General features: G+C 36.7%; 1 protein-coding gene across 1 annotated transcript; it reads right to left on the reverse strand.

Annotated features, from left to right (window-relative positions):
* Positions 1-684: 684 nt before the first annotated feature.
* LOC107748567 (transmembrane protein 198-B-like) lies at positions 685-7,192 on the reverse strand. Its single transcript, XM_016563415.1, has 4 exons — positions 7,131-7,192; positions 3,382-3,995; positions 845-1,173; positions 685-723 (listed from the first exon to the last, which is right to left on the reverse strand). Exons 1-4 carry the CDS (start codon positions 7,190-7,192, stop codon positions 685-687), a joined length of 1,044 nt encoding a protein of 347 aa, XP_016418901.1.
* Positions 7,193-14,741: the final 7,549 nt, after the last annotated feature.

Consider the following 14,741-nt stretch of genomic DNA (forward strand, 5'->3'; position numbering starts at 1 on the left):
AGTCTCGGAATGATGCATCCAGTATTATAGTTAGAAGTGCTTTCATTGGTCAGTTCTGAATGGTGAGGAGACCCAAGCCTCTGTGCGTGCGGGACCCAGGGTCAGGTCAGCACCGGATGAGAGTGTGTGTAGGGGGGGGTGAAGAAGTGAGTGTGGTCAGACAGCTTTGCCATAACAGGAATAAAACGGGAATAAATTACATATACATACATACATATACATATATGAACAGTTCTTTTAAACTGTAATAATATTTCTCAAAGTTACAGTTTTTAAAAGTACTTTTTATCAAATAAATGCAGCCTTGGTGAGGATAAGGACTTCATTCAAAAACATAAAAAGAAATCTTAATTATTCCAAACTTTTGACTGGTACTGTATATACACAATGTGTTTCTAATATGAATAGAACGTTATCAATTTAAGTTTGAAAGTGTTTATTATTATTATTGTTATTTCATATAAGTTTTCTGCTTCCATAGTCAACAGTGTGTATTTTAAGAACTCTAAATGTTTTTGGTAGTACTTAAATGTCTCAAACCTAAAATAAACATTATGTGGTTGAAAACACTGAACGGTTGTGATAAATGACAAGTGCTAAGCAAGTCTCGCTCTGTCTCAGTGCCAGTCAAAGCACAAAAGCAGATTTGAATTTAGCAGTTGATCACGTGACGTACTAAATGTTCTAATCACACTGGTGTGATTGTAAGAGCCAAGGACCAGCCTAGAGTGATCATTACAGTGTTATCGTATGCGTCAAAGGGTTAAATAAAATCTCCATCCAGATAATTAGAAAAGTAATTAGGCTGAAAAATTTAAACAAAAACCATCAAGGAATTCATTACAGGGACATTCTTTTTAAGTTTTGGCGGCGTTTTTGTCACTTTCCCATTAAGTTCCACCCTGCTCTGCAATATATGTGAATAAGTTAGAGCAAGTAGGTATGTGTAGGATGGTGTGTGTGGACTCACAGGAGAAAGCACATCTCCATCAAAGCGTCGTATAGGGTTGGGTTTCCTGCGGTAGGCGGGCTCTGGGTGCAGGGCTTTGGCGGCATGTGTGTGGTGTGCGTCCTGCGGCTGCTTCCTCTTTTTCTTCCTGCTGCTCTCCCTCCTCTCCTCCTTCTGACGTATACGCATAAGCTGAACTCGCCGCTGCTGGCGACTGATCATCACTGAGAAAGAGAGAGAAAGCACATTACATAACAGAAACATACATACTGAACATTGTATGTTTTGTCTATACAAAAATGAAAACTTTAATTATCCACGTACATTTATGACTTGCACACAAAAAAATTATTTTTGCAGCCATACAATAGTTCATGTGATGAACAGACAGAATATGCTTACATGCACACCGGCTTTCTGGTTATTGCAATAAAATTGTTTAAGACATGAAAGCTGTGCTCATGTTTACTAGCACTGTTTTGGCATTGTTACCAACCTGCATATATATATATATATATATATATATATGTGGTAATATGTTGGTAATATGTGGATCTGCCAGTAAGTGGCTTTCTCCACACTTCCTTTACTTTAGTTATCAGTTCTTCTCTCATGCATACTCTTTAAAATCCTACATATGTGTTTACATGCATTCTCTGGCACAAACCCAGGTGTAACACTTTCTCTTAATCCCTTAAACGGCATAAAGAAAATGATTTTGGGTTTACATGATGCTTCAGAAAGCTGCTTTCTGCAAAAACCTTGAAATCAAACAGTGTATGTAAACAGTCACTAAATGCTCTGTTAAGAGGATAGCTAGCTGTGCTTTTTTGTAGGGCTGTGCAATTTGTTTCAAAGTTTGTGATTTATATATCATATAATAATAATAATGAACATTATTAAATAAAAATTGAAACAAAATAAGAAATACTATTTCACTATTCACTATCACTATACTACTACTACTACATTTTTTCCCCCAGTACAACTGTTCAAATGTTAAAACCATCAAGCTTTTATTTTGTTGGAAAACTACTGGGATCCCTTAAAGACATGATAAAACAGCGACAGACGTTTCTTCTGTATTGTGATGTACATGTGAGTAACGGACCATCAACAAAGAAAAAAGTAGGCAAGACTTGGTTGTATGCATTGATTGTTGATAGGATTTTGAGACATGGATTTGAAAGTGGATGCAGTTGAACACGAGCTTGCAGTGGCGGGTTTAAGTGGACTAAATGATTTAAGTCCTGCATACATCATCAGAGATAAGGGGGTCATTTTTCACTTGAAGGTACATTTATGACATTTTGATTAAGGTGTAAAAACGTACAAGGTGAAAATTAAACATATGCAATGGATGAACCTTTCACAATAAGATCTATAACGTGTTTAAAAAAACAAATCCATTTCATGCCAACTAGGGCTGCACGATAAATCGCATGCGATATTTAACATGCGTATCTTGTCAGTAAAGCCATTCTGTAATCAGCGGTAAATCTCCATCACGTGCGGGCTTTCACATGGAGCAGCATTAACTACACAGAGCCGTTGTTCACCGACAAGCTGCGCAAAACATGCGCAAAATATGATCGTGGTTTTGCACAGCTTGTCAGTGAACAATGGCTCTGTGTAGTAAATGCTTCTCCATGTGAAAACGTGATCGAGATTTACGGCTGATTACAGAACCGGCTTTACTGACAAAATGCGCGTTAAATATCGCATGCGATTTATCGTGCAGCCCTAATGCCAACTTAAAAGCTTCTTCTCTTTATAAATGCTCCTGAAACACTGAAAACACTGGATCATAAGCTGCATGTGTGTAAATAAACACAGTGCCACACTTTGCTTTAAAATCTGCTGTGCATATATTTATCTAATTAAATTGCAGCCTTTACTATTTGATAATCACGCTAAGACACATCACAATTTTAATTTTATTTCAATTAATCATTCTGCCCTTGCATGGACTACTTTTATGGTACTTTTACTGTCATGTTTGGAGTTTGAAATATCTGTGCTCATTCACTTTCAAAAGAGCACTTTGCACGTTCTATTAAACTTCTCATGTGTTCCATGGAAATCATACAATTTTGGAATGCCGTGAGGGTGAAATAGTGCCATACTTTTTTATGTTTGGATGAACTCTTTCTTTAAGTTGTTGGACATTATAAACCATTCAGTGCACACACAACTTTACTGTACCGGAAACAGACAAACAGACAGAGAGAGCCTCTCCATGAACTGATACTCTGCTCTGCATGATGTTTCTGTGATCATTATTCACACAGGCCTGAGAGCACACCGACAGACAGGAACCATCTGCTGTGCTGCACACATTCATACAACCTTCTCTCCCTCTCCGGTACAGTAAATCCACAAGAACAGTGTGTCATATATTCCAAACAACACTTTGTCTGTCCCTGACTCACCCTTCGTGTGGGAGTAGCCCTCTGCCGTCACTCTCCATTGCACCAAAACACCCAGCAGGGCGAGAGCAGGCCAGGCTCCCAGGACCACCCACGTCGTCCAGCACACTGGCTCCCGGGGGCCCGTTTTCACCCGCTCGTAAATGTACCTCACCAGCGCGAAGAGCTCCACGAAATAATCCGTAGCCACAACTATCACTGCAGCCCCAAACACGGCCGTGGAGAGGGTGGTGAAGCATCTCTGCCACTGCAGGGTGAGGACAGCGAACAGCATGCCCAGCCCCAGCAGGACGCCCAGGGGCACCCATACTGACCGCGGGGGGTTGGACGACAGCTCCTCCATTCCTATCAGGGTCCCGATGCCCACCAGCAGGCCCAGGAGCAGCCCCACCATGAAAAGGCCAACGCTGCGTACCAACATGGTCACCAGGCCACACAGAGTGCCGATGCCCAGGCCAATGCCCACGCTGGCCTCAACGCTCAGCTGCGTGTCCAATACTCGCTCCTTGTAACAGAGCAGGAAGATGATTACAGAACCAAACATGAGCCCCGTGAGGAAGAGTACAGCCTTAAAACAACGGTAACCTGCAAAACAGAGAAAGAACAGGAGGTGAGAACTGAGTGAGTGAAAAAAATGTGAGAAAGAGTGAAGGAGGGAGAAGAAAAAGATAAAAATAGCTAGACAGATAAAACACTGGAAATGCACAGAGTGGCTGATTTCACAGCTCAAGAATAGCAAAATAGTGTGAGACCACAATTCTGCTCAGTTTATTAACAGCTCAACACTTTCCAACACTTTCAATATGGAAAAGTGACTTTGAGGTTGATTCACTCAGGATTATGCCTTTCATGTATAATATTTCCAGCTCTACACCATCGTAAAACGTCTTTTACAGGGTGATGCACAAACGTGAGGGAAAGCCAAAAACCAAGTTTATGGGACATAGCATTATTTCTTTTATTGTTTTTTTTCTAAATAAAATATTTTGATTTGAAACTCTAACATTCAAAACTCCCCAGTAGGGATGTACCCATATTATTTCCGGCTGATACCCCATACAGACAAGCCAATTATTATTTTCATGTTATGGCAGATATAAAAATTCTATACAATGTTGTCTCATTGTATTAGGGATATGCCGGTATCAAATTCTCATGTTGCGATTAATTGTTAATGCTTTTATCACGGTATACGGTATTATCGCGATATTGAAATTTAGTTTAAAAAAAAGTGCTGTCATAATACAGTATAACAGGGTTAATAACTTTTTTCTTATAACAAAAATAACTGAACATTTAAATGCAATAAAGCAATACAGAAAAATGTATAAAGTTAAAAGTTTTACACAGATTAAAGTGCAAAAGAACTATAAAGACCAATAGGTATCACTTTACAATAAGACCTCATTAGTTAACCTTAGTTAATGCATTAACATTCACAATGAGCAATAGCTACATTTGCTACAGAAGTTATTAATCTTTGTTAATAAAATACAAGTCTTAGTTCATGTTAGCTCATTAAATAACACAGTTACAACTTTCGATTTTAACATCCTGTTATTAAATATTGGAATAGTTAAGATTAATGAATGTTCAGAAGAATTTTTCATTGGCAGTTTGTGTTAACTAATGAATTAACTAATGTTAACTAATGAAGCCCTAATGTAAAGTGTGACCGAACAATAAAGAATCAAAACACTTTCAAACAATATCTAGGACATGTTGTAGTCCAGATTAAAATGTAAAAAAAAGTTATTAAATAAATAGCCTATTAAGTCTAAATATGTAAGTATTTGGCGCTGTGATGAACATCAAAGTTGCAAATTCAACATGGAAAATCTAGTCATGTGAAATGTATTTGTATAGAGCTTTTCAAAATACACAGTTTCAAAGCAGCTTTACAGAAAATCATGATGTTAATGTTTAAAATATCTTATCTTCATTTAAAAGTTAGCAGATTAAAGCTGGATGATAATATAGTTTACAATTTTGCGACAACACAAGAAATCAAGCAGTTGAGATCATCTATATAGTATATATTGCCCTACAAAAATATACTGTATGTATAAGTATAAAGTTGGAGATACCTATATATAAGGCTGGATATAATATATATCCAACTTGATACAAAGAGCTGTGTGATGATACAGTTTACATGTTATCATATAAACAATAATGCAGCTAAGATTACAGTACACTCTGGAAAAAAAGGCACAAAAGCACTGGTGCAGTACCAACTTTTATACCTAAAGGGTCCACTTTGGCACCTTAAATGTACATATTAATATATATAGTGTACATTGTAGCTAGGGATGTAACGATTAACCGCGAGCCGGTTGAAAATCGATTCAAATATGTGACAATTCAAATTGGTTGAGATGCTAAACAAATTGCAATTCAATTAGGGGTAGGAGTTTATATGAATGTATGTCTGAGGGGAACTTACTGTCTTTAGAAAAGTTTAGATGGTATTTTTTCTTTTCATCTTGCCTCTGTATAATGCATATTAAAGTTCATAAGTGCAGCACTGCTTTGTTTACAGCGGAAACCAAGGAAACGCTTTAAGCGCCACCTGCTGGCAGAGATTGAATCTGCGTCTCATTCAGCTCATCCGCTGTTTCTGTTTCATGCAGATATTTTTTATGTATAGTTTCACAAAACTGAAGTCAAACCATTCTGTTTTTGCTTCTAATTTCGAAATTATACAACCTAATTTAGATTTAAAAAAATGCTCATGTTGCATGTATGCAGCATCTTTGTTTGGATCATGATTAAAATGCAGTGGTTGCCTCTAATTTTAAATGGAAAGAGCACAGACAAAGCCTTATTTTGTTGAATCTTGTATGAAGAGATTTCTTTTATTTGTGTTACTTATTTATTTAATTTGGAGCTTGTTTTAAAATTTCAATTTAGTTTTGTTATTTACATTTACATTATATTTACATTTTGTCATTTAGCAGACACTTTTATCCAAAGCGACTTACAAATGAGGACAATAGAAGCAATCAAAACCAACAAAAGAGCAATAATATACAAGTGCTATATTAGTATATTATTATAGTGTTATATTTCAATTTCACAAAGAAACGTGCAGCATTTTGTCCAAGCAATAATAAAAGGACATATTTAATTGATAATTTGTCTTAAATCTCATTTTGTAAAAAAAAAAGTTGAGAGAATCGTTACATCCCTAATTGTAGCACCTAAAAGGTACAAAAATGTACCTTTTGTACCTTTTTTTCTAAGAGTGCACATACTGCTTTATGTGATGTATGCAGGTAAAATAGATTTATACTGTATATCCAAATTTTAATAAATTACTGAATTATATTTTACATTTTTGGATGTTATATCAGAAAACAGATTTGCTATAGAAATATATAAAATCAAACGTAAAAAAAAACTCCCTTGTACAACAATTAGCCAGGCCTATTTCTAGCACAGTATTCTAGTTTTACAGGTTTAGAATTATATTTACTCCACCCCGCAATCCATAACAAAGAGGAGGTGAGAGATTTCTTGTTTTCCTTTTCTCCCTCTCTTTCCGTTTACCCTTTCCCTTGAACTTAACTATTGTTCGTGAGTCTCCTTGGAAAGGATTTTGGGTCATGTAAGGGTACTTTTATGAAACAAATACATCCATGTGACACTACTGATATATAAGGCCATAACTCACTCACAGAAGTTAGCGTTCCATTTATTCTCTGCTTTACTCTTCATTCGCTCTCTTTTTTTATCTCCCCCCCACTCACTTCCTCCCCTCCACCGCTTGTTCAGTCATGCCCTTCTCCTCTGTCACATAGTTGTGGTTCATTGTGTGCTTAAGGATGCCTAATAACTGTTCTGCAGTCAGGTCTTCTTTCTCTAAATGATCGCAATCTAATCAATGGCCACGTCTCCTCTGACAGCTGTGCAATTGTTCTGGCACTGTTTACTACCGAACTCAGCCAGACAACTTCAGTTCTTCTAATTCTTCTACTTTTTCTTTATCCATCTCTCTAATTTATGCAAATGCACTTTGACATTACAGTGAAAAGTAGTGATGTGTCAGAACTCTTGACCAGTAGTGGTGGGAACTGCAAAGTGGTTCATTTCAATTAATTGCAACCATGGTTTATAATAAAAACAGCCATTAAGAACATAAAATCCTCGCAATGCATTTGCAATGAACAATACTAAAATTAATTTTAATTCATTTTTTTAAATTCATTGCTATTGCAATCAATTGACTTCTATAGTTGAATAGTGATAATGAATAATTTATTGACTAAATCAAGTCACTTACATATAATGTTAGTTTTATCTTTAATATTTTAAGTGCTGCAATTTAAAGGATGTGAATTAAAAGCTAAAAAAATTGATTTTAGGGTGTTATACTGAGAGTGTGTGTTTAAAAAAAAAAAAAAAGCTGTCTCCCCAACTTGATCATCTTTAAAGCAATGCCACAATAGCTGTGCTGCTTTCTTTTTTCTTTCTGCAGTGTTATGTACATCTGTGCTGTTTCTGAAACGGTTCGGTATGAATACGTGTACCGTTACACCCCTACTAGAAAATGAACAGTGTTTACATATATTTAAAAAAAGACGAAAAAGAAATAATTACTAAAAATATGAGAAGATATAAATTGTTATATATTTATTTTTAAAAATACATTCAAAGATTTGGGATCAGCAAGATTTTTTAAAGAAATCAATTGTATTCAGCAAGGATGCACTAAATTGATCAAAAGCGACAGTAAATCCTTTTACATAATTGTCATAAAACATTTCCCATTTCAAATAAATGCTGTTTCTCTGAACTTTCTATGTATCAAAATATCCTAAAAAACTTATCGTTTGCACATGTTTTTAAGCATTGCGGTTTAAAAACAAGTGATTTTAAGCCACTGAAATGCAATCAACAATGAAAGAGAACTCATTTAGCTTTATATGCCTTGAACAGTTAAATACACACACTTGTATGGGCCAAAATGCCCATCTTTGCTAGTATCTTCATGAACACAGTAAGGTCTTAAGCAAAAGCAAACAGCCGAGAAAGAAAACACATGTGTAACAGTATATTCGTTCCGGGCAGCTCTTAAAGTGACAACAGTCTAATATTCCTGCTGTCTGTCATTCATGTTAATCACAACAAAAGAGAGAAAATCTCACACTTCTCTTGACTAAATCACTTTTGTAACTTTAATAAGAAATATATTTCATTTTTCACAGTGAAGAATATGCAGTGTTTTTATACATTTAATTACTTTTTACGATGTATGTACTATGTAGCATTTCTTATTTATTTGTTCTACTGTACTTTTTGTCCTATTGTAATTAGTTTCTTATTCCCATTTAATCGCTGATTGTTACTTGTCCTCAGAGAGCTCGAGTTTTGTTTTGTTTTTAGAATCGTATTAGTTTTTTTTGTTATATTGACACTGGTGACAAGAATTATAAAATTTGTATGCTAGCAAAAATTTTGTTATCATAAAGACCTTATTCAAAGCAAAAATAACTATATTGTGATATATATCGTTACCGTGAAATAAAATTACTCATATTGTGATATACGTTTTTTTTGGTCATATCGCCCACCCCTATTGATATTAACAAAAAAAATTTTACTTGAGCCCCCAACTTGATCATCTTTAAAGCAATGCCACAATAGCTGTGCTGCTTTCTTTTTTCTTTCTGCAGTGTTATGTACATCTGTGCTGTTTCTGAATGCAAAAACACATTCTACGAAACACGTCTGATCTGGTGGGCAATGGCATGGTCCTAAACCAACTTAATTATACAGGGCTTCCTTAAGACAGACTAGTCGACTAGACATTCTGAAAACCCACTGAGGACGGAGTAGATTATGAAACTATAGTGCTGTATATGCCTAGCCCATAATTCCCCTGAAGCCAGTCCGAGTTGAACGTGAGAACATTGTTCATTCGGTTACACTCCCTCCCTATTTTCTCCCCTGCTCTGTCATACTAAACACATGCCTTAGTAATTATCTTTAACTTAGGGATAATCAAAGCTCAGTTTACGTCAACCCCCACGTGGCAGAGAATCCCTGGCAAACCAAACCAAACTGCAATCCGGCACAGAGAGAAAGACAGCCATGTTTTCCTCATTAAACATCAATAGATCAGTCAGATGTCTAACAATAATGACCTTCCACTTCCTGTCTGTGACCATAACAATGAAAAGATGCTAAGCTTACCAGCTCGGGGCCAGGCAGTATTAACCAATAAAAAGGAAGCCTCCCCCTCCATAGCAACATACCAGGAGCCAATCAGAGGCATTCTAGCTTGTGGGGCTTGCTGTAGCATCATCATCTCAACCTGAGGAACTAAAATAAACTGACCACCATACCCTCATTCATGCTTACACAAACATACACTACTGCTCTCCTAAACACTAACCTAAACTATTCCTAAACACGCACGTCTGAGCACACAACAAGCCGCTAGTCTAGTTAAGTGACAGTCAAAGTCTGATATGAGAAGATATTTCCATGACATATGGAAAACTGTTTGAGGAAGACAGATGATTTTACGTTTTGCTCAGCAGACTGGCATTTTTTTAACGCAAAGTTAAATGAGAGAGGCTGCGAGGATGTAAAGTGACTCATGGTAACTGTACTGCAGTTTGTAATGAATTAGGAATTCTGAATAATGTACATAAGCCATCACAGACTGTGGCTGAAGCAGGTTTTTAAAAACTCTGTAAAAGGCGTTTCAAGTGGCAATACCATCAAACACCATTTGTTTTTATACAGAAGTGTGTACAACTCCCTCAGGAGGGCCCTTCAAAATGACTGCTGCTGAAAGTAAAAAGCTTTCAAACAAAGCCATAATTCACTTTACAGGCACTTTACACACTAGAAAATAGGGGTGTAACGGTACACAAATATGACAGTTCGGTACATACCTCGGTTTTAACGTCACGGTTCGGTATGATTTCGGTACAGCAGGGGGAAAAACTAAACTTTTGATATATATCGTTACCGTGAAATAAAATTACTCATATTGTGATATACGTTTTTTTTGGTCATATCGCCCACCCCTATTGATATTAACAAAAAAAATTTTACTTGAGCGCTAAATCAGCATCATGTGACACTGAAGATTGGAGTAATGGCTGCTAAATTCAGCTTTGACATAACAGAAAAAAACTAAATTTTAAACAAAAGAGTTATTTTAAATTGCAATAATACTTCAATATTACCATTTTGACTGTATTTTTGATCAAATAAATTCATCTTTGGGAAGCATAAGAGACTTTTATCTTTAGCAATTTAGACAGACAGACAGATTTTTTTCTCTAGTGCAAAGCTAAAAACAAACCGCAGAGTTATCTCCATTCTTCCACTGGTCTCTGGTGACGGTGAAATTAGTTAAACTGCTGTGAATTCAGAATCTGTCAATTTACAGAGGTTACCTGAGGTCACAGGGATGACCACATTCAAATAGACAACACCTCTTTATTGGTCATGCTGACAATCATGACCTCTGGAGATTCTTGCCCTGCCTGTTGTTAGCCAGTGGGATGGACACTTGTAACTATGGTAACCTAATCTGACACAGCTGTTAGGTTTGTCTGGCTTCAATGTATCCTATTGTTTCTGTTTGCCTTCCTTTTGCTGAGCTCCTAGCCTCCCACTGTATTTTGTTCTTCCTTCCTTGCTGTTCTTCTGTAAAGCTCATTAATTACTTCCATCTGCGGTCGTTTACCTCAACTTGCACTTCTTTCCACTTAAACTGAGAGGCTTAGCGTTCCCCATCTTCATTCCCTGGAGGTGTTTTAGTGGATTTGGACACCTGTGCCTTTGTTTCTCACCTTAACGCACTTCGAGTTACCTCACATTCACACTCTTGTATTTATCTGTCCTCCAGAGCAACAACATAATCAGATTACTGACAAACACTATATGATTCATCATCCGCTGGTCCAACATTAGCCACCCGGTCCATTCTATGTCAGATAACACGTTCAAACAACCATTCAATTTATCTTACACCACTGTATGTTAAAGCTGAGCACTCAAATGAGATTAAATCTCTTTGTTTTGTTTGTTGTCCCTTCCATTCCCATCATTTTTCTGGTGAACTGAAATAGTCCAGTCTTTACAGTAAAAAAAAAAAAGTGTAACATCCAACAGGGAGAGGAGATGCAAAATTTAACATTAAAGAGTTAAAGTTTACCATTTGTAGCCTACATATTTACACACTCAAGCGATTTTAAACCATTCCAGCACAAGAAGAGGCGAAAGAGATCTCGATTTGCACACGCAGAGTGGCGCGTTTCAGACAGTGTGCAAGAACTGAATCCTCTTTCGAATCTCCTTGCATTTGAACAGACACATACACATAAAATTATGATAAATACCTAATTATGATAACCTGGTGCTGTCATTAATGCTATTCAAACAACAAAACACAGCTTTGACATAGATTAATCTATCGTTCATTCATACAGTGAACACTATGCAGTGTTATTTTACACTTAATTATGACATTTTTGTACCTGAATTCTACAAACCTTATTCTACTTGCAACTTCATTCTGATGTATTTATTTATGCTTGTAATTTGTGCATTTGTTCTTATTTTTTACTGGCTGTTCACTTGTCTTTAATCATGTTTGAACTTTCTTAGTTAGGCTAGTAGGTTTTTCCGTGGTATCAAAGAAGTACTTCGATTTAAGTAATAAATGTAAAGCAAAGTTACATTGAAATATTTTTTTCCCCTTGCTGATTCGAAAAACGATCTGATCTGTGACTCAAAAAAGTAATATGATCTGAACTGTGAGTTTTGTGATCCATTGAACCACTCTTGTAAGCTGATCCAACCTATCAACTTAACACAGAAAAGAAAATGTTTAAAGGGAACATTTTGTGAAAAAGGGAATTTTCTAGCTTCTTTGATATAAAAGACTTTGATATACTCTGCTGATATGCATATGACAATATGCACAATTCACTCCCTCCCTAGTCTGCAAAGGCCATTTATGAAAACTAAGCAACAAAGATTAGTCATTTAGAATTTGTCACGTTATTGACATTAAAACCATGAACACATTTACATATTTCCCACGTCTCAAATCAGTGCCTATTCAGTAACTAGTGTGAACTACATTGCCACACAGAGTTTATTAACAAGTCTTAAAGATACAGTTGGAAAAATTTATTTAAAAGGATAGGTCACACAAAAATGCAAATTCTGTCATTTTCTCACCCTCAAGCTGTTCCAAACCTGCATACATTTATTTCTTTTGCTGAACACTACATAAGATATTTTGAAGTATGTTGATAACCAAACAGTTGCACTTGCAGGTTTCCAATGACTTCCATAGTATTTTTTCATACTATGGAAGTCAATGGGGACCAGCAACGGTCTGGTTACCCACATTTTAAAACATGGTCTTATGTTCCACAGAAGAAAGAAACTCATAGGTTTGGAACAACTTGAGGGTGAGTAAATGATGAAAGAGATTTCATTCGATTATCCCTTTAATACTAAATATAAGAGAAGGTGTAACTTCATCATGTAAATCAAAATAACTTTTTAGCTTATTGGTGGACTTGTATATAGGGGAAAATATTATATAATGCAAAGTAGGATTGTCATGATATCAGGTTTTCATGTTATTGTGGACAAAATATTCACGATAACATATTGCGATATACAGTATATACAACTTTTAAATAAATGATTCTATAAGTCAAACTGATCTTTGACTTCTTCCCATTTTAATGACAGGTGGCAACTAGCTTTAAGGTGCAATACTGCCAACTTATGTTGGAGTGTCAACCAGATAAGTTAGTCACTGGATTATTAACGATATTATCAAAAGTGTAGAATTAACATCATATAATTATTTGATTTTTTATACAATACCAGTCAATACTGGAATACGTCCCCATTGAAAACCAAAAGGGCAACTGATTCCAGACTGATTCACACATGAATAACTATGCCAGTCATTTGTTTGTACATGTTTGATGATGTACTGAATGAGTGGCACTATGTGAGTGGTATTTGACTGCAGAAGCAGATCCAGCACCACCTCCTACACCCCCTACAAGCTGTCCTGTCTTACCCAGCAGCAGGGCCTTGTCTGTGGGCTACGTTCTCTCACGACTCCCTTAGTCACCCACACCCAACACCAATCATCTATGAAGTAACCCACCTACAGCAGTGTCAGCATGCGTTGGCTACAGATTATATTGTGAGTATGTGTGTGCGTGCTTTAAGCAGTGTCGTGTTTGGAAAGCATTCAGTTCCTGAATAATTTGGCTGATGAGTTGAACAGTGTGTATGTTCATCGGAGCACAGGGTTCTAGGCTGATGCGTCACCCTACAACAAGATCATAGTTTTCTCTTATTGTATTGAATATCTTATCTAGCCCCCAGAGTTGTTTCTCTTCCAACTTTCTATCCCGTTTTTCCTCATGAAATGCATACTTCCTGGACTCGCACTCTCTGTTTTGTTCCAGTACTGTGTGCTGTTCTTGATGTGTTGCAAAATGTCAGAAAAGCATCTGTCCAGCTGTAAGCTTCAATCATATCCACACAAAGATGCCAAAAACTACACCCCACCACTCTATCTTTTCCTTACACAAACATTCACACATTTTCTCAGTTTTAATCCATTTAAAAACACATACATTCTGTATCGTATTTGCACAGACATGGAAGCACAGTCTCATTCACACATTGTCTAGATAGAGCCCAACACACCACCATCATAATGATAATCCACCACTAGCAGATTTTCCTATTTTCATGAATTGGAAGGTGCTCTTTGGCACAGCCTGCGACTAAAATAGTCTGCAGTCTCATCCAAACCCTGCAGGGGCTCTCATCCCATTGCGGTTTGGACACTGCCAAACACCCAGCGTGGAGTTACAGAATTCCACTCCGGAAAAGATCAGTGTGAGTGAATGTGTTTGTGTGTATGTGTGGGTGAGCCTGGAACACCGCCAGTGAAAGAAAGCCGGGTAGAGAATAGAGAGAATGGAATAAAAAAAAAATGAGACTGATGAAAGGCAATGAGCAAAACAAGAGAGAGGTGATTTTTAAATAGTGTAGAAACTGAGAGGTGAATACAATGTGAAGAATAGAAGAATTGATTAGAGGGAGAGTGAAAGTGTGTGTGGGGAAGAGTAAGAGATGGAACCCTCTATTGCATAACTCCTTCATAATGGATCAGTCATGCACCGGCACCGCTCATTCTGTTCATGTGTCGCCTGCAGTATCTGCTGACGTAGGGTGAAAGGAACCCACAGCCTGGTTGTGCAGAGAACTAGAAAATGGAGTCAGATGAAACATTTCACAACTTTTTAGACCTAGTTTAACAAATCTGACCAAAATGCATGAACGTG

Source organism: Sinocyclocheilus rhinocerous, unplaced genomic scaffold (assembly GCF_001515625.1).
Source record: "Sinocyclocheilus rhinocerous isolate Xijiao unplaced genomic scaffold, SAMN03320098_v1.1 scaffold349, whole genome shotgun sequence".
In the NCBI taxonomy this organism is placed as follows: domain Eukaryota; kingdom Metazoa; phylum Chordata; class Actinopteri; order Cypriniformes; family Cyprinidae; genus Sinocyclocheilus; species Sinocyclocheilus rhinocerous.

What these genes read in the sequence shown, in the direction of transcription:
- LOC107748567 (XM_016563415.1), bottom strand. Translation starts at nt 7,192, where the DNA reads ATGAACCACAACTATGTGACAGAGGAGAAGGGCATGACTGAACAAGCG. An exon ending in GGGCTACTCCCACACGAAGG is followed by an intron (nt 1,174 to 3,381) that starts GTGAGTCAGGGA and finishes TCTCTTTCTCAG; the next exon opens with TGATGATCAGTCGCCAGCAG. An exon ending in AACTTAAAAAGAATGTCCCT is followed by an intron (nt 724 to 844) that starts GTAATGAATTCC and finishes TGATCACTCTAG; the next exon opens with GCTGGTCCTTGGCTCTTACA.